The sequence below is a fragment of the Ovis canadensis genome, chromosome 22, assembly GCF_042477335.2.
Source record: "Ovis canadensis isolate MfBH-ARS-UI-01 breed Bighorn chromosome 22, ARS-UI_OviCan_v2, whole genome shotgun sequence".
Lineage (NCBI taxonomy): Eukaryota > Metazoa > Chordata > Mammalia > Artiodactyla > Bovidae > Ovis > Ovis canadensis.
This window is the reverse complement of record NC_091266.1, coordinates 24,894,115-24,918,378: the sequence shown is the minus strand read 5'-3', so window position 1 is coordinate 24,918,378 and position 24,264 is coordinate 24,894,115. Positions and strand designations below refer to the sequence as shown.

The following is a 24,264-nucleotide window of genomic DNA, read 5'->3' as shown; positions in this document are numbered from 1 at the left end:
TTCTACGGTTGGCTTAGCATCACATTCCTGGCCATCATCTCAAAAAGCAGCCACTGCCTCTTCAATCCCCTTTTATTCACTGGCCAGGAGGATGTTTAGTGTTCCTCCCACTCTTCCTCCTAACTTACATTTCTACTGTCTTTACTTAGCCTCACCAATGCCAAATCTGTATCATTCAATAACTCTTTCCCCTGGGATACACTTATTAACACCTGACTATAATGTTTTCAGCATTTTGTTTATCCACCTCTCTTTCTGTCCAGTCCCAAACATCACCGTCAAATAACTAAGTTCTCATTTTACTGGAAACCCTGAGGTAACCCAATGTGAGCACCCTCAGAATTATTTTCTCTCACCTTAAAATCTTTTTAGTGCTGATATTTTATAGAAGTGTCTCTTCATGTTCACACTGGTTCCATTTTTGCAAGTGTTCTATTAATTATCGCCTCTCTGACATCGGCCTTTATTCTCTCCACCTGTCCATCCTAATAAAAAGCTCAGATAACTCATCCTTTATCCAAAATAAGCAAACAACTCTAAGACCAAAAACCTATTCTCTCCCCAAATCTTATATCCCTCTCAAACTTCCATCTTCTCTCTCTTTATAAACTCTTGAAGAGAAGTCTCCTTAACTCTTGGAAATCTGTTAGCATAAGGCTGATTTCTTAAAGGTCTTTAGTTCTAATGGTCAATAGTGGTCATTTTCTATTGTTTTCCTACCACCATTGTGGCTCATTTGTTTGGCTGCCATTCTGAAAACTCCCTGCTTCTTTCACAGGATACACTCTCTAAAGGTATTTTCTTATCTTTATTGGCTATTTCTTCTCTTCTCGTCCCCCCAAAATCAATCTCAGCTATCCCCTCTTTATATCAATCCTATCTACTTCAGTCTCAGTTCAGTCGCTCAGTCGTGTCCGACTCTGCGATGCCATGAACTGCAGCACACCAGGCCTCCCTGTCCATCACCAACTGCCGGAGTGCACCCAAACCCACGTCCATTGAGTCGGTGATGCCATCCAACAATCTCATCCTCTGTTGTCCCCTTCTCCTCCTGCCCTCAATCTTTCCCAGCATCAAGGTCTTTTCAAATGAGTCAGCTCTCCAAATCAGGTGGCCAAAGTACTAGAGCTTCAGCTTCAACATCAGTCCTTCCAATGAACACCCAGGACTGATCTCTTTTAGGATGGACTGGCTGGATCTCCTTGCAGCCCAAGGGACTCAAGAGTCTTCTCCAACACCACAGTTCAAAAGCATCAATTCTTCAGCACTCAGCTTTCTTTATAGTCCAACTCTCACATCCATACATGACCACTGGAAAAACCATAGCCTTGACTAGACGGACCTTTGTTGGCAAAGTAATCTCTCTGCTTTTTAGTATGCTGTCTAGGTTGGTCATAACTTTCCTTCCAAGGAGTAAGCGTCTTTTAATTTCATGGCTGCAGTCACCATCTGCAGTGATTTTGGAGCCCCCAAAAATAAAGTCAGCCACTGTTTCCCCATCTACTTCAGTAGTTTAATTATAAATCTTACACATTAACTCCAAAAACTGTGTCTCTCAATATGACTTCACTCCTCACTCCCAGTCCAGAATTCACATGGCTGGACATTTTGAGCTGGAAAGTACGTGAAAAACAATATATCAATATATCAGAACTGAAGCTTTCATATTCTTGCATGGACCAACGTCTGTTAGTTACTCACTGTTTTCTCCAGCATCTGAGGGCCAAATCTCTTCTAATACCATCACTATCATAGAGCAAAGGAAACACACTTTTCATTTGACAAAAATATAAGATTAATCACATAAACAATTAATTCAAAATGTTAAATGGCTTCCCAGTGTCTACCCAAATAAGAACAAGTTTATCAAATACTGTAATTCTTCATGTTTGTTGTTTAGTTGCTAAGTCATGTCCAACTCTTTCACAACCCCAGGTTCCTCTGTCCATGGGATTTCCTAGGCAAGGATACTGGAGTAGGTTGCCATTTCCTTGTCCAGGGAATCTTCCTAAACCAGGGATCAAACCTCCATCTTCTGCTTGGCAGGCAGATTCTTAACCACTGAGCCACACCAGAGAAGCTCGTAATTTTTTAACAAACATAAAAATAAAGTCCAACTTCATTTTCTACTCTTATCTCCCACAACTCCTTTCCACATACTCTTACTTTTGGCCAAACTTTTAACCTCCCCTGTATTATGCTTTCTGGTTTTAAAAATGTTATCCTTATCACACTGAGGTAGGAGGGCAATGTGAGCAGTCCTCTGGGAAGTTACATCCCTTCCAACACCTGGATCAATTTAAATAACATAATTATTTGATGCTTCAAGGTATTATAGCAGGCTGAAATACAAATCTGGTACTTAATTCTTGAAGGCTCCTACACATTTTCACTCTTAGATGGTCTATTCAGACTTTGTATTTCACCTTGAAACATTTATGATAACACACTTATTAAGAAAGTCATGGTACATATACACAAAGGAATATTACTCAGCTATGAAAAAGAACACATTTGAATCAGTTCTAATGACGTGGATGAAACCGGAGCCTATTATACAGAGGAAGCCAGAAAGAAAAACATCAATACAGTATATTAATGCATATATATGGAATTTAGAAAGATGGTTATGATGGAATTTAGAAAGATGTCTCACCCTATAGGTGAGACAGTGAAAGAGACACAGATAGAACAGACTTTTGGACTCTGTGGGAGGAGAGGGTGGGATGACTTGAGAGAAAAGCAGTGAAGCATGTATATTACCATATGTGAAACAGATCACCAGTGCAAGTTCAATGCGTGAATCAGGGCACTCAAAGCCAGTGCACTGGGACAACCCAGAGGGCGGGGATGGGGAGGGAGGCGGGAGGGGGGTTCGGGATGGGGCCACATGTACACCTGTGGCTGACTCATGTCAGTGTAAGCAAAACCACCACAAGACTGTAAAGTAATTAGCCTCCAATTAAAATAATTTTTAAAAAACTGTCCATTTTCCACTGACATTTTCAAATTCATTAGCATAGATCTGAACATAATTTTTAATACCACGTTCACACTGTAGTTCTACCTCCTCTCTCAAACCTAACATCTGATTTTTCTGTTTTCTCTTTTTCCTTTGATTGGCTTCCAAAAAGATGTATTGATTTTAATGGCATTTTTATACAATCAGTGTTTGGATTTATTAGTTCAAATGGCTTACTGTTTGCTAACTCATAAATTTATATTTTCATCTTTATTAATCCATCTCTCTACAATTTGCTATTATCTTAAAAATACCTAATATGAATTTCTATTTCTTCAATGACCAAAAATTATTTGAGTTTTTAAGTTTCCAAATAGTTGATTTAGTTTGATTAAACATTTTAACAAATTTTCTCATTCTACTGAATTATAACAAAGGGACAGAGCTTATATAGTTCTACTTGGAGATGAGATTTTTACAGTTGGCCTAATGAATTATTAATATTTATAACTTTTTAAAATGAGAAAACCAATATATTTTATGGGAGTTTATTATATTATTCAAGGACTCTACATATCTTCTTATTTTGTATCTTTCTGGTCTTCAAGTGAGGGCTCCCCAGGTTGCTCAGTGGTAAAGAATCTGCTTGCCAATGCAGGAGACACGGGTTTGATCCCTGCGTCCAGAAGATCCCCTGGAGGAGGCAACAGCAATGCACTCCAGTATTTTTACCTGGTGTATCCCATGGATAGAGAAGCCTGGCGGGCTGCAGTACACGGGGTTACAAAGACTCGGACACGACTGAGCAAAGGAGCACGCACGTACAATCTTAAAGTACGTTAAAAAGATTTCTACTAGCATTGCCATCAATTTTTCTAATTTCTTCCAGTTTTTGCTTAATATATTGTGATGTTATGTTTAACACCCTATCATTGCTAAATCTGCATTGTGGAGTGTGCCCTGTGTTAATACAAAATGGTATTCTTGGTCTAGTTTTACACATTTTGCTGTGCATCAACCCTCTTATATCATCTTCTTCAAGATGAACTTACAATCTAGATTCCTCAGTTTAAAAAGTAATTTTCTTCCTCAGTACTCACTGGGACATCTAAACTCAGAAACAATGTAAATGTTTTAACATGACACTGTTTGCTTGAAAATTTGGAAACCCATGTTTCAGAGTGATCACAGTAAGATTATTACAGCAAAGTAATTCAACAAAGGAAGAAATATGGTTCTTAAGAATGGTGATTATTACAATGACATCACATAACAGTGTATGCTTAGGTGCTCAGTCGTGTCTGACTCTGTGCAACCCCATGGACACAAGTTATTGTATATTAAGCTACAACTACAACCACTTTATAAGATAGATCTCTTCTATTTTAAGGATAAGAAAACAGTCCTAATGTACATAATCACTTTGTTAAAATACAAGATCTGAACCTAAATAAGAGTCTATTTTTTTTTTTTTACTCCTATGTCCTGGGTTTTCTAACAGTATGCATGCTAACTATGTAAACTGAAAGATGTCACAACCTCTCAGAACTCTTGTTTTTCCCACTGACAAAAGACCTCCAAAGTTTAGAGTACTACTGTGCTTCAGTTTGATGAAACTAACTATAAACAGTGTGCTGAATAGTGGTACACTAACCACAGAATCCTTGAGAATAATATGAAACAGAAAACTGCTGCTTTTCTCTTTGTGTAGCTACAGGTTTATATGCTGTCTACTTTGGCAACTGCAATGGGAAGAGAGCAACGATGCTCTCTATGTAGCATCCTTTCCCCTTTGGGACGCTCGCTCTCTCCCTGTGACTTGCGGGGAGAAAGAGGTGGGGCCTAGTCTTCAGCTTTGGATATATGCCCCAAGCCTCTGGCTAGAATGTTTGTTTAAGGATCGGGACATACCCTAGTTCAGGTAAACTGGAACCTAAACCAGAAATTTTTGCTTGAATTGTAGCTCTCATCCCACTGCAGTTGCTAAAGTAGCACGCAAACCCGGAGCTACTACCTTGCCATTACTTGTGAAAAGTCTGCCTAAAATAAAGTATAGAAAGATGAAAAACGAGAGTTGAGAGACAGATTTCTGACATATGGTAAACATCTAGCTCCAGGTCAGAGTTTTTGGGTTTACACAAGCCAATAACTGTCTCCTCATGTTTAAGCTATTTTGAGTTGGGTTTCTGTGACTTGAAACTGAAAGAGTTCTAATACATTAAAATACACTTTTTTTTCCTTTTAAAAAATGTCTATTTTTACTTTGGCTTTGGGGATCATAATAATAAAACTAATTTGGATAGGAGAACATAGTACAGTAAAAAGAATACTGGACTAGAGGTTAGGAGACATGGTTTTCAGTTATTACACAGATTAAATGACCAGGGGAAAATGATCTTTGCAAATCTATTTTACCATTTATATTAAATGGGTTCTGAATTAAATAACTGCTAAGATTCTTCATGGCTCAGTGGTAAGGAAACCACCTGCCAATGCACGAGACAAGGGTTTTGAGCCCTGATCAGTAAGATCATCTGGAGAAGGCAATGGCAACCCACTCCGGTATTCTTGTGTGGGAAATCCCACAGACAGAGGAGCCTGGGGGGCTCTGGTCCATGAGGGTGCAAAAGAGTCCGACATGACTTAGTGACTAAACAACAAAAGATTCTTCAAGGTATAATAACAACTTTATGCATATTTAGATCGGATAACAGCGAAACACAAGTTTAGCCCAGGAGAATTACTGCGTTAGAAAAAATAAAAACCTTATAGTCAGCTTTATTAAGCCAAAAAAGAGGATAATTATAGCTTACTTTGTTTGAAATGAAAAGATGAGAAATTTTCATTAGGTTACCATATGGGGAAACTTAATAAATAGACCAGAAAAAAATAACCTGATTATACTAGCACATAAATTCATTCCTCAAAGAAACTAGAAAACTTCCTCTTCTTGGGGTCACTCAGAATAAAGTGTCTATTACTTTCTAGAAGACAGAAGTCTTCATTAAAGATAAGCTAATGAATTCATGTATAGAGATCATAACACACAAGAACTTTAATAACTGCTTTGAAAACAAACCCTATCAAAAAGAAAATCAAAATCTCAAAATTTTTTCCTAAAAGTTAAAGTAAGTAAGTATTAATGCATACTTAATCTGCCACCATTCTAGAAGGGAGAAGACAAAAGAAAGAGAGGAAAAGCAGAGATTTGGGGTATGTTTGTCAGGAATAGAAGTTTGTCTCTCTGAATTCAGAAATATGGGGCATCTTTCCAAAATATACACTTACCAGTATTGGTAGGGCATTTTAATTCAATTCATAGTTGGTGATAAATATGGTTATCTATTTTAATTCTGAAATATAAGTACAAATGCAGATAGGGTAAGTCATAGACTAGATGGGAAGCAACCCTAGAAGCTTTATTTGAGTGGGAACCATCAACAGCTCATTTTAGACTTTTTTGCCATGTGCTCATAAGGTAAAGACCAAATATGCAAAGAAATGATTCCTAGAAAAGTAATAACATGATTGCTTTCTTATAAATTACTGAATGAAAGAGTCTTCCCTCAGGGAGTTATCCTACTCTCAGAAAACTTTTTTAAGTAAAAGGTTATCAGTTGTACTTTTACTTCTCTGCAACAATCAAACCCTGCAGTATTATTTGGGTATTACTAACTGCACATTTTATGGTGAAGAGGCACCTACTCCATCTAATTTGTACCAAGTATACTGAGAAAAATGGCAAGACCGCACTAGATTAATCTGAGGAGAATCTCTGCAAAGTCGATAAATCTTAAAACAAAAACAGGACAACTAGCTCCTCTTTCTTCAAATCAAGGGGGAGGAGTGGGGAGGAGCAACATGGTAGAGAGGGTAGAGGAGAGGGAGGGGAAGGGGGAAAAGGGAGAAGAAATGTCTTGCTCCTATAAAAATGTCAAAAAGATATAACTTTCTTCAGTATCTTAGCGTTTCTCTGTAGTTAAAGTTGGGCTTCCCTGACAGCTCAGACGGTTAAGGATACAAGCAAAAGAACATTAAAGATAGTTCTAATAAAATTAATCCTACACAAACTGCAAAACCGATAAAATGCATGTATCTTCTATAATTGTGGTTCACAATTTCAAAAATTCAAATTCACAGACTCAACCTAAAATACTGGTAAGAGGATAAATCTCTTAGCAGATGTTTCAAGAATAAAACTACTTTGGATAATCAATTATATTTATTATAAGATACTTATTTCTCTGGAAAAATTCCACAGTTAGATAACATCAGCTTTAATATGCTCCACCAAGTTTTCTTATGATAAGATTTCTCATTTTTATTTTCCATTAAGTTTTCTTATGAGAAAGACATTTTTAAAAGTTAAAAATATATTATTATACATATTATTATTTCTAACCATCAAATGAAGTCATACTTGTAGTTTGCAACAGAAAAAGTAAGACTGTTGTATTACCTCTATCAAACAATTTTTTCCATTCCAAAAAAACCTGAAAACTACGAAGCAGGCCATGAAAGGACTGGAGGCGCCACTTCTCTTCAGCATATGACGTCTCAGCTTAGCCAGCTACCAGTTTTCATCAAATACATGCATGGTGACACAAGCAATAACTCCTGATTTGGAGTCCTTTTTGGAAACTTCAGAGGACATTAATATTTTCAAAACGGTGAAGTTTCTTGGCCCAGAAAAAGGCTTCTGAAACAATCTCATTATTCTGTAGACAGAGAGTACACCTTAATGCCTAGCAAAACATGGTTTTATGGCTCTGGTAAAATCAGAAGTTCTACCTGTCACTGTGACTCCATCCTGAGTTCACCAGAATGCACTAATGTATAAGACTCTACCATTAATCCAAAGAGAAAGCTTATCTACTGTTGTGAAAGTATCCTACTGCTTCACAAGAGCCAAGTTTTGAATCGCAGACTGTGCAAGAGGATTTGTCACAAAAAAATCTACTGTTGAGAGAGGTGCCAAATTCAGGAAAGTCAGGACTTTAAATAAAGAATTCTTATCAGGTTTTTGTCAACAAGTGGTAGCATCTATGCAATTCTTTGCTACACATTAAGTTCACTGGCTTTAGGAAGACAAATACTATAGCATAATATACGAATTCATTAACACAACTTAACCCTTCAATATTGAAACAAAACTGTGGAGTCATAACCCTTTCCTTCCTAACACATGCAGGATCTTGCCAAAAATGATCTCAATAACTAGAAGACAAAGAAAACTATGCAAAATGAATTTATCTGAAAAGTCTTAGAGAATTCTTATTTGCTAACACAAGCCTACTTTTATCTGGCCAAAAAAAAAAAAAAATCCCAGTTTGCTCTTTCATGAGATAGGGTTCTGAGCATTTGTTTTCACCAAGAATGAAGTCAAAGCTAACTGGATATCAACTATGACATAAAAATTGCCAAGTCAAAGACAATGGCATAGTTTCAATGTGTTAAAGGCTAAATAGTAGGACTCTTTCATAAAATTTACTACTGAGCAGAACACCAAAGTTTAATTTTGGTTAATCTGTACCACTTGGATTTACTCATTACTCTCAAGCAGTGGCCACTGATTCTGGCATAAAAAAGTGAAACAAAATTCAGGGAATATTTATAGATTTTTTTCATATTTTTTAAAAGGTGTATAACATAAATAGTTTAAAAGTCCCTACCTTAAAGCTAGTTCTATGAAGAACAAGCTAGAAAGACTGCCAGGAGAAGTATCAGTAACCTCAGATATGCAGATGACACCACCCTTATGGCAGAAAGTGAAGAAGAACTAAAGAGCTTCTTGATGAAAGTGAAAGAGGAGAGTGAAAAAGTTGGCTTAAAGCTCAACATTCAGAACACTAAGATTATGGCATCTGGTCCCATCACTTCATGGCAAATAGATGGGGAAACAGTGGCTGACTTTATTTTTTGCGGTTCCAAAATCACTGCAGATGGTGACTGCAGCCATGAAATTAAAAGACACTTCCTCCTTGGAAGAAAAGCTATGACCAACCTGGATAGCATATTAAAAAGCACAGACATTACTTTGCCAACAAAGGTCCATCTAGTCAAGGCTATGGTTTTTCCAGTAGTCATGTATGGATGTGAGAGTTGGACTATAAAGAAAGCTGAGCACCAAAGAATGGATGTTTTTGAACTGTGGTGTCGGGAGAAGACTCTTGAGAGTCCCTTGCACTTCAAGGAGATCAGTCCTGGGTGTTCATTGGAAGGGCTGATGTTGAAGCTGAAACTCTAATACTTGGGACACCTGATTTGGAGAGCTGACTCATTTGAAAAGACCCTGATGCTGGGAAAAATTGAAGGCGGGAACAGAAGGGGACAACAGAGGAGGAGATGGTTGGATGGCATCACTGACTCAATGGACATGAGTTTGGGTAAACTCCGGAGTTGGTGATGGACAGGGAAGCCTCACATGCTTCGGTCCATAGGGTCTCAAAGAGTCAGACACGACTGAGTGACTGAACTGAACTGAAAGCTAGTTCTGGCTTCACATTACACAGTTTTCTATTTTTATTTTAAATTCTTTTTACCTTCTTTCTTTTCAATGACCAAATTGTGTGGTGCTCATCAACCCTGTTTTACATTTCTACCACTGCTTCGGTGACTGTACTTTAATTTGATCCATCTGTCTAGCTCTTCTTCTCAGTCAGTCTCTTTTCCTTGTGCTGTCCTACATTTATTCACTTAAGTACAGAAAAATGTACCTTCTGTATTTTCAGTTAGTAAAAGCAGCTGTTTCCCTCTACATGAAGAAAGAATGAACCAAAATAAACACCTCAGGTTCTCCGCTCTGGAATTCATTTTAGTGCTATCATTTCATGGTACACTCAGTATACAGAAATGTATAACAAATTATTATAATCAATATTCACCAAATCATGCATTAACAGTAAGATTCAATTTTGTAAACTATCATCAATACACCATGCTTTGGTATCTTTAGATATAATTCAAAAAAGTAACAACAAATAAAACAGGTGAGGAAGAAGTGAAGGAACAAAAATCAGTGCGACTATACAGCTGAAAACGATAGTTATGATCACCTATGTTTCTGTTTTGAAGTTAAATTAAACGGAAATTAAACTCAAAGAAAGCCCTCCTCATTGCAAAAATTACTAAAACTATAATAAATTTTCACATAAAGTTCAGATGTCTTTCTCAATAGAGCTCTCTTTCCCCTATAAATACTTTGGGTTTTTTTCTTTCTTGGAGACAGAAATGTACAAACTCCCTTTGCAAGGAATGTAAACATGTTTTGTCATACTTACTATCCAAAGAAATAAATTCCTTGAAAATCACTGTAAAAATTCTCCAAGAGTTCACTTGTATTACACAAATTTGTCAATGATTTTTAGCAGCCTTTGGTTTTCTGAATAAGAGAAGAACCTTTGACTAATCTTAATTATAATTTCACTTATAAATATTCAAATCAAAAAACAATCTTTATGTATTATAAAGGTAAAGATCACTCATATTTTACTAAGTAATGATATCCAAGCTATTATCCACAGACATTTTATTTTCAAGCAAGCTTCAGGAATATAAATCTTACTTTTGATCAACGTGCTACTTTTTAAAATACTTTGTAAAGATTTCATGAGACCGAACTTTGCAATCCTGTTAATAGGTAAGATCTGCCAGCATGATATGCAAATGCAGGAATGAAGAGAAAAACTTGAATGAATCTGCCATTTGCTCATATGAAAGTTAAGGTAGCATACTGACTTAAATGTTTAGAGGAAGGAAAATAAGGGTTACCAATTATCTTTGTGAGAATTTATTTTCCAATAAATTCTCAGATCTAAGAAGACAGAAGGAAAAAAAAATCAAACGTAACTTACCTTTTTGTCTCTGGTCCTTACTTCCCCATAGAAATCTAGGGCCTCTTGTGCCTTTAAAAATTTGCCCCGATGTAACAAATATGCACAAATCATTACACCAGTTCGTCCCTTTCCAGCTTTACAGTGAATTGCTGCAACATGATTGTCATCTTCACTTAGCCATTGGTCAAGATCTTCACAAAAGGGTTTGATAAGTTCTAACTGTGGTGGATTATGGTCTTCAAAGGGATACTGTGCAACTGTGATAAAAAGATAACCGCAGAATAAGAAAATAATCTCACCTGAATTGCTTATTACAAGTAGGCTAACTTTAGAAATGTTGCATACAAATAGTTTAAAAATATCTGAACTATAGTGGAAAAGAATTTATTGTCTGATAATTTTCTAATTTTCGAACAGAAAATAATCTCTCATTAACTCAAATTTATCCATTCGACAGGTAAGACAAGTATTATTTTCCTCACTCTATGATGGAGGCAATGGAGGAGCAACATATCAGAGGTCACAGCATAACGGAGGAAGAGGCAAACTCAGAATGAAACGTCGCACGAGCCTCTTAGCAGGGCTCTCAATACGTTTCCTAGCAAAAGGAACTGTAACATCTATAATATCGCATTATCACAAAACATGTATTCCAAAGAAAGTACAGATCACTAATAAGTCAACAATGCAGAAGACTGCATTTTATGCTTGACGTGACAGAAAGGCCAAGCATATTATTTTAAAGATGGTCTCGAAAATGCAACTGTTGCGTACACACAATTCTAAAGACATTCACAAAAGACACTTAAAAAATTTTTCTTTTATAATGTATGCAACTGCAGCAAAGTTTATCGAGCAAAGTTTCAGGACTTTTCACATAAGTTATAAGAACTCAAAATTTCTCTGCTCCCCATAGTTGGGGCTGAGGTTTTAAAAAAGTTTTTCTAGAAATAGGACTTTAAATATATCAACTTAAATTTTACCTTATTGGTCTCTGCCTAGGTTCCACTCTATAAAAATCCTGACTAACATTCAACTAATTATCCTTTGTGTCACTTAAATATGTGAAAAGTATGTCTTTTATATCTTCAACCAAATCATTCATAATGTGACACGAGATATACTCAATGAAGCCTTTGATCTGACAGAACAGCTCTTCAGACAATGACTACTACTACAGGGAGTCGTCAGGACAGCTCTGATTTGGTCATCTGCCCAGCTGAACCATCATTTCATCTTCATTTCCCCAGTGGCATCCAAAAATATCCAGGAAAACCTGTTAAATATCTATTCGAAGGTGGATAAAGGTCGATTAAGACACTCTTTGACCAGTAAACAGCAAAAATCCACTAAAAATGAAACATTCTTAGTAATAAATCTACCCTAGCTCTCAGTTATTAGCACTTCTAAATTCTTAAACCAACTGTTTGAAAGTCTGTCCCTAAATATTTAGGAAGGAACAATGGCAAATGTATTAATCTGTAGCTCAGGCATCAACTTTCTCTTTGTGACTACCACAGCAGCATCTTGCCAAGCTTCTCAACGTTTCAGGTCTCTCGGGGTTCAAAGCGTTTCACAAACACAAATGAAAGTTTTTGTGGACTCTGAGATAAAATATGCTACACCTGGAGAATAACTCACTTAAAGCAGTTTTTGCTTTCATCTATCAGGCTCCGTTTATCCATATTTCATTATACCCTTTTCCACTGTGCAGGTCATGTTCCATTACAGAATTAAGCCATTCTCCTTTCTCCCTGTAATCTCTTACTATTATGCCAAATGCCTCAAATCACAGATATAACCCTCTATTCTGTTAGTCTATAAACTTCTCCTAGTTTTCAGTTAATTCAATTTAGTCATCCTCATTTACATGATACTTATTTCCAAAAACACAACAGCAAAGTTAATTTCACATTTTCTCAGACCATCTTTAACATAAATATATTACTTAATACTTGTGATTATTCATTATTGGTATGACAGTAAAATTTAGACTGTTGGCTTCAAGTTATCTAACATAATATGTGTACCTGTACTTACCTCTGCAATTAAATTTGGCGGTATCATAATGTCTTTCAGCACATCTAAAAGAAAAATTTTAATTTGATATAAAATTATCTTGTGCACTTGAGGGAAAAAAGTGCAATTGTAACAAACATTTTCTGAACCTTTATAATATACCAGGCATTATGTTAAATATCTTATATTAACTACTTTTTTTAATCCTAAGAATCCTATGAAGTAGGTCCCATTCTTTAATCCACATTTTACAATTAAGGAAATCTAGGTTTAAAATGCTAAGTGTACACAATCAGAGCTTATACATTGGTTACAAAACCTGTAATGTCACTAATATAAAACAGGGCAAATTCACCTGCATCCACACCATCACCATTTCCTTTATGAAAATTATACATGCTAAAGGATTTGTTTTTTATTTCACAAGTATGTGTAAATAACTAACTAGTTTCAATTTTATCTTTGCCTTATAATTGAGCATACATAGTTTTCTCAAACTATTAGTATAAAAGGTGTATGTTAAAAGTTAAAAAAAAAAGTAGGGGAAAATTTAAAGCAAAGAATAAAAGTGAATGATGCTAATCTACTCAAACACAGCATTTACTCAGTTATTTTAAACCTGATCTTTCCCTCTGTAGATAAGCCAAAGGTCATCTTTTTCAATAATCTCTCAGATTGTTTTAATTAAAGTCTGAGAGTAATGAAAGAGTAGTAAGTAAAATCAACACAGAAAAACATTGACTTAGCATATTTACAGCATGCTAAAATTTGTCTTTTTACCAGTAGTCACACATTTGCTATCACGCACTGGCTGACTCATGATTAACAGGCCACATTTATAGGCTCAGAAAGGGATTCCATACATCAGAGTTTATGGTCAGCAGCATCCTGGTAACTCCAACGACTAGCCAAACCAGGTATTTTCAAAAATTTAGCACTTTAAAACAAATAAAGCCTCTTAATCCGACATTGCAAAATCCCCAAATTTTTAAACATCTGAAATTTTCTCTTAACTGTATGGTAAGCTCAACTGCAGGAGAACTAGGTCTGAGTTTATAAAAATGTGTAGTCTTTAATTAATAGAAATACATTTAGAACGAAGAGTGAAACAATCTATTCTAGGTACTGTTCCAAATCCTGCTGGGGTGTTATGTAATACAGAATATATGTTTCCATGTTAACGTTCTAAAAAAACTGAAAAATTCTGAATGCTGAAACAAAACTAGTTCAAAGAGTTTCAAATAAGCAGTTATGGACCTGTGTTTTACATTTAAAAATCCTGAGAACATCTGTAAAGTTCTTTTATTTTAAACAGTTTTTAAACTGAAATCCACATGAAGATAGGGAATCTCCTGGCAGTCAAATGGTTAGGATGGTGCTCTCACTGCCGAGGGCCCAGGTTCAATCTCTCGTCGGGGAACTAATATCCCACAAGCCTTGTGGTTGTGGCCAAAAAAAAAAAACGTCACATGAAAGTTGAAATAACTCTAAGCAAACTGCAATCCACTAATTTTTAACTGGTCAGATCTGAAACAAATCAACTTTTATACTACCACTGAAAACCAAGTTTTCCCATTTTAGGATATTATAATTCAGTATATTGACTTTGCTAGAAAGAAAATTTATTTAATAATGACATGCATACATACACATCCTTGCTAAATAATTTCATATTCACTTAAATTTTTTAAAAATGACATGATAAAGAGAACTAACCATGGTACAGATTAAAGAGGAGTATGGTCAATAGTGAAGAATCCGTGAAAAATGAAAGTATCTGATTCTGTGACCCCATGGACTGCAGCCTGCCAGGCTCCTCCGTCCATGGACTCCTCCAGGCAAGAATACTAGAGTGGGTTGCCATTTCCTTCTCCAGGGGATCTTCCTGACCCAGGGATAAAATCCAGGTCTCCTACATTGTAGGCAGATCCTTTACCATCTGAGCTACCAGGGAAGCGAGGAATCATGTAAAGATAGAGCTTAGGAGACAAGGGGAGCACTGTATGCCAGGAAACAATTCTAAGAAACCAATCTCATGACAGCAGAACAAAAATAAACATTCTGAATTTTATACAGCTTTAGTTATCTATAAAATTCCCATACTTTTCCAGCAGCTCACACACTATGACTACCTTCATACTTTGATTCTCAAGTAATATTGTTAACAGGAAAAAAACAGAGGGAAAGTGAAAACAATGAGCTACTAAATGTCTACTAGATGTGCATACCGTACAACCAAGATCCCTTGTTTTCAAATTCATCCTCACAATCATGTAAGAGTTAGTATTATCTCCAGTTTATATATGAGCATTACAAAACTTGCCCCAAACCACAATATATACATGGAAGAGCCCAGCACTTCTGATTACAAAAGCTGAACTTTTTTCAGTACTGTTTCACACTTCCACATAAAATAAAGAATATAAAACAGTTTAGAAAACAATAACAAATTTTAGTCAAAGTCAGCATTCCTACAAGAGCATTATTTGGCAACACAGAACCAACAAATAGTGATAATGAAAACATGACTAAAAAATTGCAAAAATCTCTACAAGTATGGATAGGGCGTATGTAAAAACATATACTGGGTCTGGTAGGGATAAAAGTGATCTGGGAAGAGGTTAGTAGGGTAAAAAAGAAGACCCTCAATTAAAACCTTCTCTGATAACTGCACAAATACACACATACACTATTCCTTATAAAATTTTTTGTGGTATATTAGTGATAGGACAAGTTTTTCAAATCAAACCAAAATTGAATATACATGAATGGGAAATGGGATTTAACCAAGACAAGTGTTAGGAAGATTTAACCATTTATGCTTTCTTATAAAGAGAACTCAAAAGACATCTTTTTAAAATCATCATCTCCTTTAGTTTTTAACAGATAAGAAAAATGAAGATACACTGAAAGAGTTTTTATGAAGCAGCAAAAAATTAAGAAAGGGATAAGATTAATAGGGAAAGCTTCCAGAGAAGTGAGACTTGCCATAGATTCAGCTAGGCATGTAGGTCTCTACTTTCTTCAACAGAACTATCCCTATCTTACAAAAGAAAACTTAATAGATAACAATTAATAACAGCTAAAAGTTTACCACAAAAGGATGGAGAGTTGTATGTTAAAGAGAATATATGATGAAACAGTCAACCTTTTAAAAATTAGTATCTAAGGAACATTCAACTTCCTCAGAGGCAAGAACTATATTGTATCTTTCTACCCTATCTTCCCCCTCCTCACCTTACCCCCCTCAGAAGATAGATTATAGAGGAACATACAAAGATGAAATATACACACTTGCACAAAACAAACTGATTAATGTATTAATTCACCAAGTATATCTGAATTTGGTTAATGATTTGAAGCTAATTCTGTCCCTTCTTAAAATAACCTTACTGAATGCCCAATAATATAGAGATATAAACATAGTCAATTATTAGAAAGTCCATGTTAAGAACTCATCTACATCCACATTATGTCATAGTTGCCATAAAAACTTTTAATATACTATTGAATATAGTTATGTTAAGCATAAGTATTTTAAGGTCTTTCCACTTACACATGGTTTCAAAGACATATATCACATGTTATTAATATCCTAAAAATAAAAGAAACAAAATAGAAATATCTGCTACTTATCAGACTCACTTACCCAGAGCCAGAAATATAAACAGGGATAGGTAAAGAAGATTGAAAAATGATGTCAGAAATCAAAACATTCTACAACTTGGTAATTCTAGAAATTTCTGAAGTAAGTAAAATTTGGGGAGATTAAAACAAACAAAAAAATCAGAAAGGGAATATTGGTATCAACAGTGGACGGTCTGCTAACATATGTACCTGTGTGACCTTGTTCAACTCACTTAACTTCTCTAGGCCTCAGATTCCCCATCTGTAAAATGAGAAGGTTGGACTAAATGATCTCTTTCAGGTACTTTCCAGTTCTATGATTCCATTAAATGGATGGGGGAATAAGCGAGTATAAAATATGTGCACCAAAAGCTACTCTCAACTAATAATGAGACAATTCATTAACTTGAGAGTCCAATGTTTGGATATACAAACAGGCAATCAAGTTTCCAGGTTAGATCCCAATGCCAACTTTAACCAAGTAACACAAGTGACCCACAATACTGACAGGACAAACCTAAGTTCTAAATTCTGGAAGCAGGAAGCCACTGCATACAGGAATGAAAAGTATTTCCTTTCTTTTCTTTGGATATAATGTTAAAGTCTTCCTTCTGGGGCTCTACATGCTCAATCCTGAGAATCTAAATCCAAAAGGACTCATTTAGTGGACTCCAGCTTTGAAAGTTAGTTCATGACCTCTTTTTTTTTTTTTTTTAACTTAAATTCTGAATCCATTTGTTCAAAAATTACAAAACTCTGTAACTTATTTTCCTCCACATAAACCTCTGGCACCTGCAACAAAAGTTGTTGCAGAAGAGGTTAATCCAGAAAAGAGAAAGATATATGCACAGATCATTTGTAAACTGCTGCTGCTGCTAAGTCACTTCAGTCATGTCCAACTCTGTGTGACTCCACAGACGGCAGCCCACCAGGCTCCCCCGTCCCTGGGATTCTCCAGGCAAGAACACTGGAGTGGGTTGCCATTTCCTTCTCCCATGCATGAAAGTGAAAAGTGAAAGTGAAGTCACTCAGTCGTGTCCAACTCTTCGCAACCCCATGGACCGCAGCCTACCAGGCTCCTCCGTCCATGGGATTTTCCAGGTAAGAGTGCTGGAGTGGGGTGCCACCTAAACTAAGTTTCTACAGCACCTGTTACTTTCTTTCATTTGATTATTTTAACACCACCGCTCCCTCCACACACCATAATCTGACCATAATGGACCCAATCTGGCCAAATCTGGCTTAATTACGGCACGTTCCCAGACAGTATTACACCACCAAGCTTCTCACATGCCATGCTCTAGGTCTACAACACCATCTTCCCTCCTCCTAAGCCTGCAGGTCAACCTTCACGATTCCTTTCACCTCAGCTCAAGCATTCTGTTCTTTATGAAATCTCCCCTGTAATAGGCAATCACTATTTTGACTGTTGTCCACATAGCTCTCTTCTATACAAGAGTTACCTCTTCTATCATACTTTGTCTACTTTTTACATTAGACTAATTACTTGAGGGCTGGAATGACATCTTATTCACCTCTGCACTAGCTAACATTTTAGAATGTCCAACAGGTAACAGCCACTCAGTAAATGTCTGCTTCTTTGTGGATCTGAGGAAATCATTTTACAACTAAGAGACACAACACCTGTGCCTATGTCACTCTCAGATCTTCTGAAGTCTTATCAGAGCACAAAGATCACCAAATTAAAGGTAAATAAGCAACATCCCATAAGCCAATAAGGCACTGCTGCTGCTGTTAAGTCGCTTCAGTCGTGTCCGACTCTGTGCGACCCCACAGACGGCAGCCCACCAGGCTCTGCCGTCCCTGGGATTCTCCAGGGAAAAACACTGGAGTGGGTTGCCATTTCCTTCTCCAATGTGTGAAATTGAAAAGTGAAAGTGAAGTTGCTCAGTCGTGTCAGACTCTTCATGACCCCATGGACTGTAGCCTACCAGGCTCCTCCATCCATGGGATTTTCCAGGCAAGAGTACTGGAGTGGCTCGCCATTGCCTTCTCCCAATAAGGCACAGAGACGCTTTAATTTTTTGGTGAATATTTGAAAGCCCACTCTAGAAAAGAATCTTCTTACATCTGATAAACTCTACAGAAATTAAATAGTGGACAGTATACATAACTTGGGATTAAAAATTTTTCCAATGCACCATTTATACATATCACCCAGGAAAAATAAAAGCCGTGTAGAAACATAACACATTTTATATATCATTTTTTAGAATTAGAAAATGGTCAATATTTGGGGAAGAAAAAATGGTCAAGGGCAAAAAAGGGAAGATATTAATATTTTCCTCACATTTTTCTTTCCTTTTCTTTTTTTTTCCCACATCTCTACCCACAAAGTCAAAAGGAAAAGTTAAAGATAAGGTCAGCTAGCTGAATTAAGAGGCAATCCTTATACCCCTGCCTCAAACAAGAAGAACCACCCATTTTAACAATTTTAGGTAACTTATTTATCTTATATACAGTTAGAGAATATACTAATAACTTTTTCAATCAATTGACCTAGAGACACAGAATAAAATTATATTAGAAGCTTCTCTCCATAGAAGATGGCATTGATGCTTTAACAGAAGCTCTGTGTGAATTACACTTCCAGTTACCACATGGTTATGGGCGCAAAGATGGGCTAGATGCCAAGTCATTTAAAGCAGATCAAGCAACATGAATCTGTGCTGACACTGTTTTACCTCATCACTACACTTTCTAAAATGACCTAACAATGCTCTCAATCAGACTTCGTGAACTAATTGTTTTAGGAATACAATTCTGTTAAATTTTATCTTTAATTCTACTTCACTCTAACAAGGAAACAACTTTCACTCAATAGTTATTTTAGAAGATATTTGCAAGCATACAAACAAGAAAATATACTTACAGATTGTATATCTTGTAATGGTTTTTATGCTTTGAATCCAAAAACCTTAAAACAAAACAAACAAACAAAAAGCCACCATTAACAAAAATGAGCTAACATTTGAAATTACATTAATACTATTGAGAAAAACAAAAAGACAGATTCTATTTTTCCTAATCTCAAATGTAATTTAAGAAAAATAAACTCCAATAAATATTCCCTCCATGGGTTTAAGCTAGTAAGCAGTTCCTTCTTATATAATTATTATATTACACAGATTTATACAATCTGCAGTAAAGCCATAGCTTTTCATAAAATGAATATTTTCATAATCTCTCTTTAGCCTAACATAATGAAGTTGAGTGTTAAGAAATAACTTCTTTAAAAAGCATTATTAGCATTTAGCTCAAGTTACCTAGCTTATACATTTTTCTGAGTCACATGCAATCAAGTAATATTAAAAATAATCCTGGTAACTCAGTCATCAATTCTTTCAAACTAAAAACATTTGATATTTGAAAGATGCAAGTAATAACTACTAGTTTTATACAGTGTATTAAACATTTCCACATACATATTCTTATTTGATGCTCACAAACATCTGAGAGGTAGAGCTTATTCACATTTTACAGATGAGGAAAAGTAGGTAAAAGAAATTACAGGACTTGCCTGAGGTCATACAGCTACTACGTCAAAAATCAACACCAAAGACCTGGCTCTCAACAATTAGTGGAGAAACTAAACAACAATTACAGCCAACACTTTATGTGCCAGGCACTACTCTCGATACTTTATACATATAAACTTATCAAATCCTGTGAGGGAAGTAACAGAGGGATTAGAAATTTGTAAAGCTGAAGAAATAGAATAAATAGAAGAACAAATGGAAAACAGCAGAGACAATTTTAAAAGACCTAAATCTAGGAGATGCAACATATGAATAGGTATCCCAGAGCAAAGGATGGAAAATACAGGAGAAGAAATCCATGATATAATTCAAGAAAAAGACCCCAAACTGAAGGTCATGAATTCCCAAACTAAAAGGGTATAATGAATATTTTTTAAAAAAATTAAAACAGATCCAAATAAAGGCATGCATATTTTAGCGAAGTTTTGGAATACTGAAGAGATAAACTAAGATCCTAGAAACTGCCTGAATCAGGTTTCATTAAAAAAATCTGGAATCAGAATAACTTCATACTTTTTAATGGCAACACCAGCAGCTAGAAAACAATTAGACAAAACCTTGTGACTTTACATTATTCCTAGTCTAGAATTCCACAGCTGCTGCTGCTGCTAAGTCGCTTCAGTCACGTCCGACTCTGTGCAACCCCATAGACGGCAGCCCAGCAGGCTCCCCCGTCCCTGGGATTCTCTAGGCAAGAACACTGGAGTGGGTTGCCATTTCCTTCTCCAGAATTCCACAGCAAGATACACTATAAAACAAGTGTGAATCTGTAATAAAGGCATTTTTAAATAAGCAAAGTCTCAAATAATTTTGATTTCCACATATTCTTTCACTCAGGAAATTATGAGAAAATTATGAGAAAATGTGTTCCACCAAGACAGGGGTGGGAAACCTATGGAAAAAGATGACGAATTCCAGAAACTGAAGAACTCAACTCATGAGAAGAAAACAGAAAACAGGGAACCCCTGAATGAACAGTGAAGGAACATCTCAAGTAGACAGTCATAGAGCAAGCTCAGAGAACAGCTAAGCCAGTTTAGGGACGAACAGAAGGTTCCTGAAGAAGACGAAATTGATATAATGCCAAATGTGCTCAAACATTTCCAGAGATTCAAACTTAGAGGCAAGTTAATAGATAAATTAAAGTTAAGAAGGCAGAGACTAAATGAGAGAGGGAGAAAGGAGAAAGGGAGAAAGAAGGGGAAACAAAATGCGTAGGAAAGACCAGCTATAATATACTATATCGTTTACACTGAGTTCAGTCGCTCAGTCGTCTCTGACTCTTTGTGAACCCATGGACTGCAGCACGCCAGGCTTCCCTGTCCATCAACGACTATGGACAACAAACTCCAAACTCATGTCCATGAGTCGGTGATGCCATCCAACCATCTTATCCTCTGTCGTCCCCTTCTCCTCCTGCCTTCAATTTCTTCCAGCATCAAGGTCATCTCCAATGAGTCAGTTCTTCGCATCAAGTGGCCAAAGTATTGGAGATTCAGCTTCAACATCAGCCCTTCCAGTGAACACCCAGGACTGGTCTCCTTTAGGATGGACTGGTTGGACCTCCTTGGAGTCCAAGTGTCTCTGAAGAGTCTTCTCCAACACCACAGTTCAAAAGCATCAACTCTTTGCCGCTCAGCTTTCTTTATAGTCCAACTGTCACATCCATACATGACCACTGGAAAAACCATAGCCTTGACTAGATGGACCTTTGTCACCAAAATAATGTCTCTGCTTTTTAATACGCTGTCTAGGTTGGTCATAGCTTTTCTTCCAAGGAGCAAGTGTCTTTTAATTTCAGGGCTGCAATCACCAACTGCAGTGATTCTGGACCCCAGAAAAATAAAGTCAGGTACTGCTTCCCCATCTATTTGCCATGATATGATGGGACTGGATGTCATGATCTTAGTTTTCTGAATGTTGAGTTTTAAGACATCTTTTTCACTCTCCTCTTTCACTTCCATCAAGAGGCTCTTTAGTTCTTCTTCACTTTCTGCCATTAGGGTGGTGTTATCTGCATATCTGAGGTTACTGATACTTTGCCCAGCAATCTTGATTCCAGCTTGTGCTTCATCCAGCCCAGTGTTTCTCATGATGTACTCTGCACAGAAGTTAAATAAACAGAGTGACAATGTAGAGCCTTGACGTACTCCTTTTCCTATTTGCAACCAGTCTGTTTTTCCATGTCCAGTTCTAACTGTTGCTTCCTAATCTGCACATAGGTTTCTCAAGAGACAGGTCAGGTGGTCTGACATTTCCATCTCTTTCAGAATTTTCCACAGTTTATTGTGATCCACAGAGTCAAAGGCTTTGGCATAGTCAATAAAGCAGAAGTAGATGCTTTCTGAAACTCTCTTGCTTTTTTGATGATACAACGAATATTGGTTAATTTGGTCTCTGGTTCCTCTGCCTTTTCTAAAATCACCTTGAACATCTGGAAGTTTACAGTTCACATATTGTTGAAGCCTGGCTTGGAGAATTTTGAGCATTACTTTGTTAGTGTGTGAAATGAGGGCAATTGTGCAGTAGTTTGAGCATTCTTTGGCCTTGCCTTTCTTCGGGATTGGTATGAAAACTGACCTTTTCCTGTCCTGTGGTCACTGCTGACTTTTCCAAATTTGCTGGTATATTGAGTGCAGCACTTTCACAGCATCATCTTTCAGGATTTGAAATAGCTCCACTGGAATTCCATCACCTCCACTCGCTTTGTTCATAATGATGCTTCCTAAAGCCCATTTGACTTCACATTCCAGGATGTCTGGCTCTAGGTGAGCGATCACACCATTGTGATTATCTGGGCCGTGAAGATCTTTTTTGTACAGTTCTTCTGTGTATTCTTGCCACCTCTTCTTAATATCTTCTGCTTCTGTTGAGTCCTTACCATTTCTGTCCTTTATTGAGCCCATCTTTGCATGAAATGTTCCCTTGGTATCTCTAATTTTCTTGAAGAGATCTCTAGTCTTTCCAATTTTATTGTTTTCCTCTATTTCTTTGCATTGACTACTGAAGGCTTTCTTATCTCTCCTTGCTATTCTTTGGAACTCTGCAGGCAAATGGGTTTAACTATAAATGACATTTATCTAGTTATAACATAAAAGCTCAATATTGATAAAATCAAAATTACAACATAACCACTGGAAGTATGGGAGAATGAAAATATGTGGCTGGATTAAGGGGAAAAAAAAAGTCCATAAACTTGAATGTGAAAAAGTATGTTACACAGTCAATCAAGCAGTACTTAAAACTTTATCACTAACTGATGTCACACTATGGTTTTCAAAGACACCAAAATATTATTTACAATCAACACTGCAGAATTAACATTAGACCTGCCAATAGATTTAAACGTGTTTATAACTATTATTATATAGGTATTTTAAAATACTTTATAACCACTATAATAAAAATACAATAGGCATATTTATAATCCTATGAATTTTATTTTATCAATTTAAATCATTCTAAGAAACAGTTCATAAGCTTCAACAGACTGTCTACAAGATACACAGCATAAGATTATGAACTCTTGCCATGGGGCAGTGGTTGTTAATAAACCCTATAAATCTATCTGATTCTAGTATTTCATATGTACATATTTAAGGTATGTGTAAATTTTCCTAATTCTTTTTTTTTAACCCACTACTTCAACCAACCCCGGAAGCATTGATTTTGCTATGAAGACTTCTATTGAACTATAAATAATATTACAAGAAAAAGTGGTATGTTAGAGACCCTTTCATTCCTATCTCTTTTACCTTCTTTATCTTCTATATTCTTGGATATTTCTCAATTTGTACTTTTGGATTTTTCTTTAAAATTAGGTAAAATTTACATATAGTGAAATACATAGATCTCAGGTACACAACTCTATGAATTCTGAAACAACCACTCCAATCAAAATATAGGACACTTCTTCCATCCCAGAAAATTCCCTCATGCCCAATTGCAGCGAAGCCCCACCAAGCTCTCAGGTAGCTACTACTATTTCATGAAGTATGCATTGTTTTTTAACTGACTTCCTTCACTCATTTTTTTAATTTATCCATGGTGTAACATGTATCACTAGCTCATTTTTTTTATTCCAATTATTATTCTGCTGTATGAACATACCACCACTGATCCACTCTTCTTTGATGGATATCTGGGATTTTATAGTTTGGGGTTATTATGAACCAAGTGCATAAACATTCTTGAGCAAGTCTTTTATGGGGACATATGCTTTCACTCTCTTGAGTAAATAATAGCTAGGCGTAGAACTGCT

At 36.2% G+C, this 24,264-nt stretch overlaps 1 protein-coding gene across 4 annotated transcripts in view; it reads right to left on the bottom strand.

The window, feature by feature from the left end:
• PTEN (phosphatase and tensin homolog) overlaps positions 1–24,264 on the bottom strand; it is a 96,907-nt gene that overhangs the window by 14,824 nt on the left and 57,819 nt on the right. For 3 of the 4 annotated variants that reach the window (XM_069567928.1, XM_069567930.1, XM_069567931.1), the window contains 3 exons: positions 19,337–19,381; positions 12,838–12,881; positions 10,816–11,054 (listed from right to left, as the gene is read on the bottom strand). In XM_069567928.1, coding sequence (XP_069424029.1) covers positions 10,816–11,054; positions 12,838–12,881; positions 19,337–19,381 — 328 coding nt within the window. The remainder of the gene's footprint in view (positions 1–10,815; positions 11,055–12,837; positions 12,882–19,336; positions 19,382–24,264) is intronic. The other variant, XM_069567929.1, reaches the window with a different exon arrangement.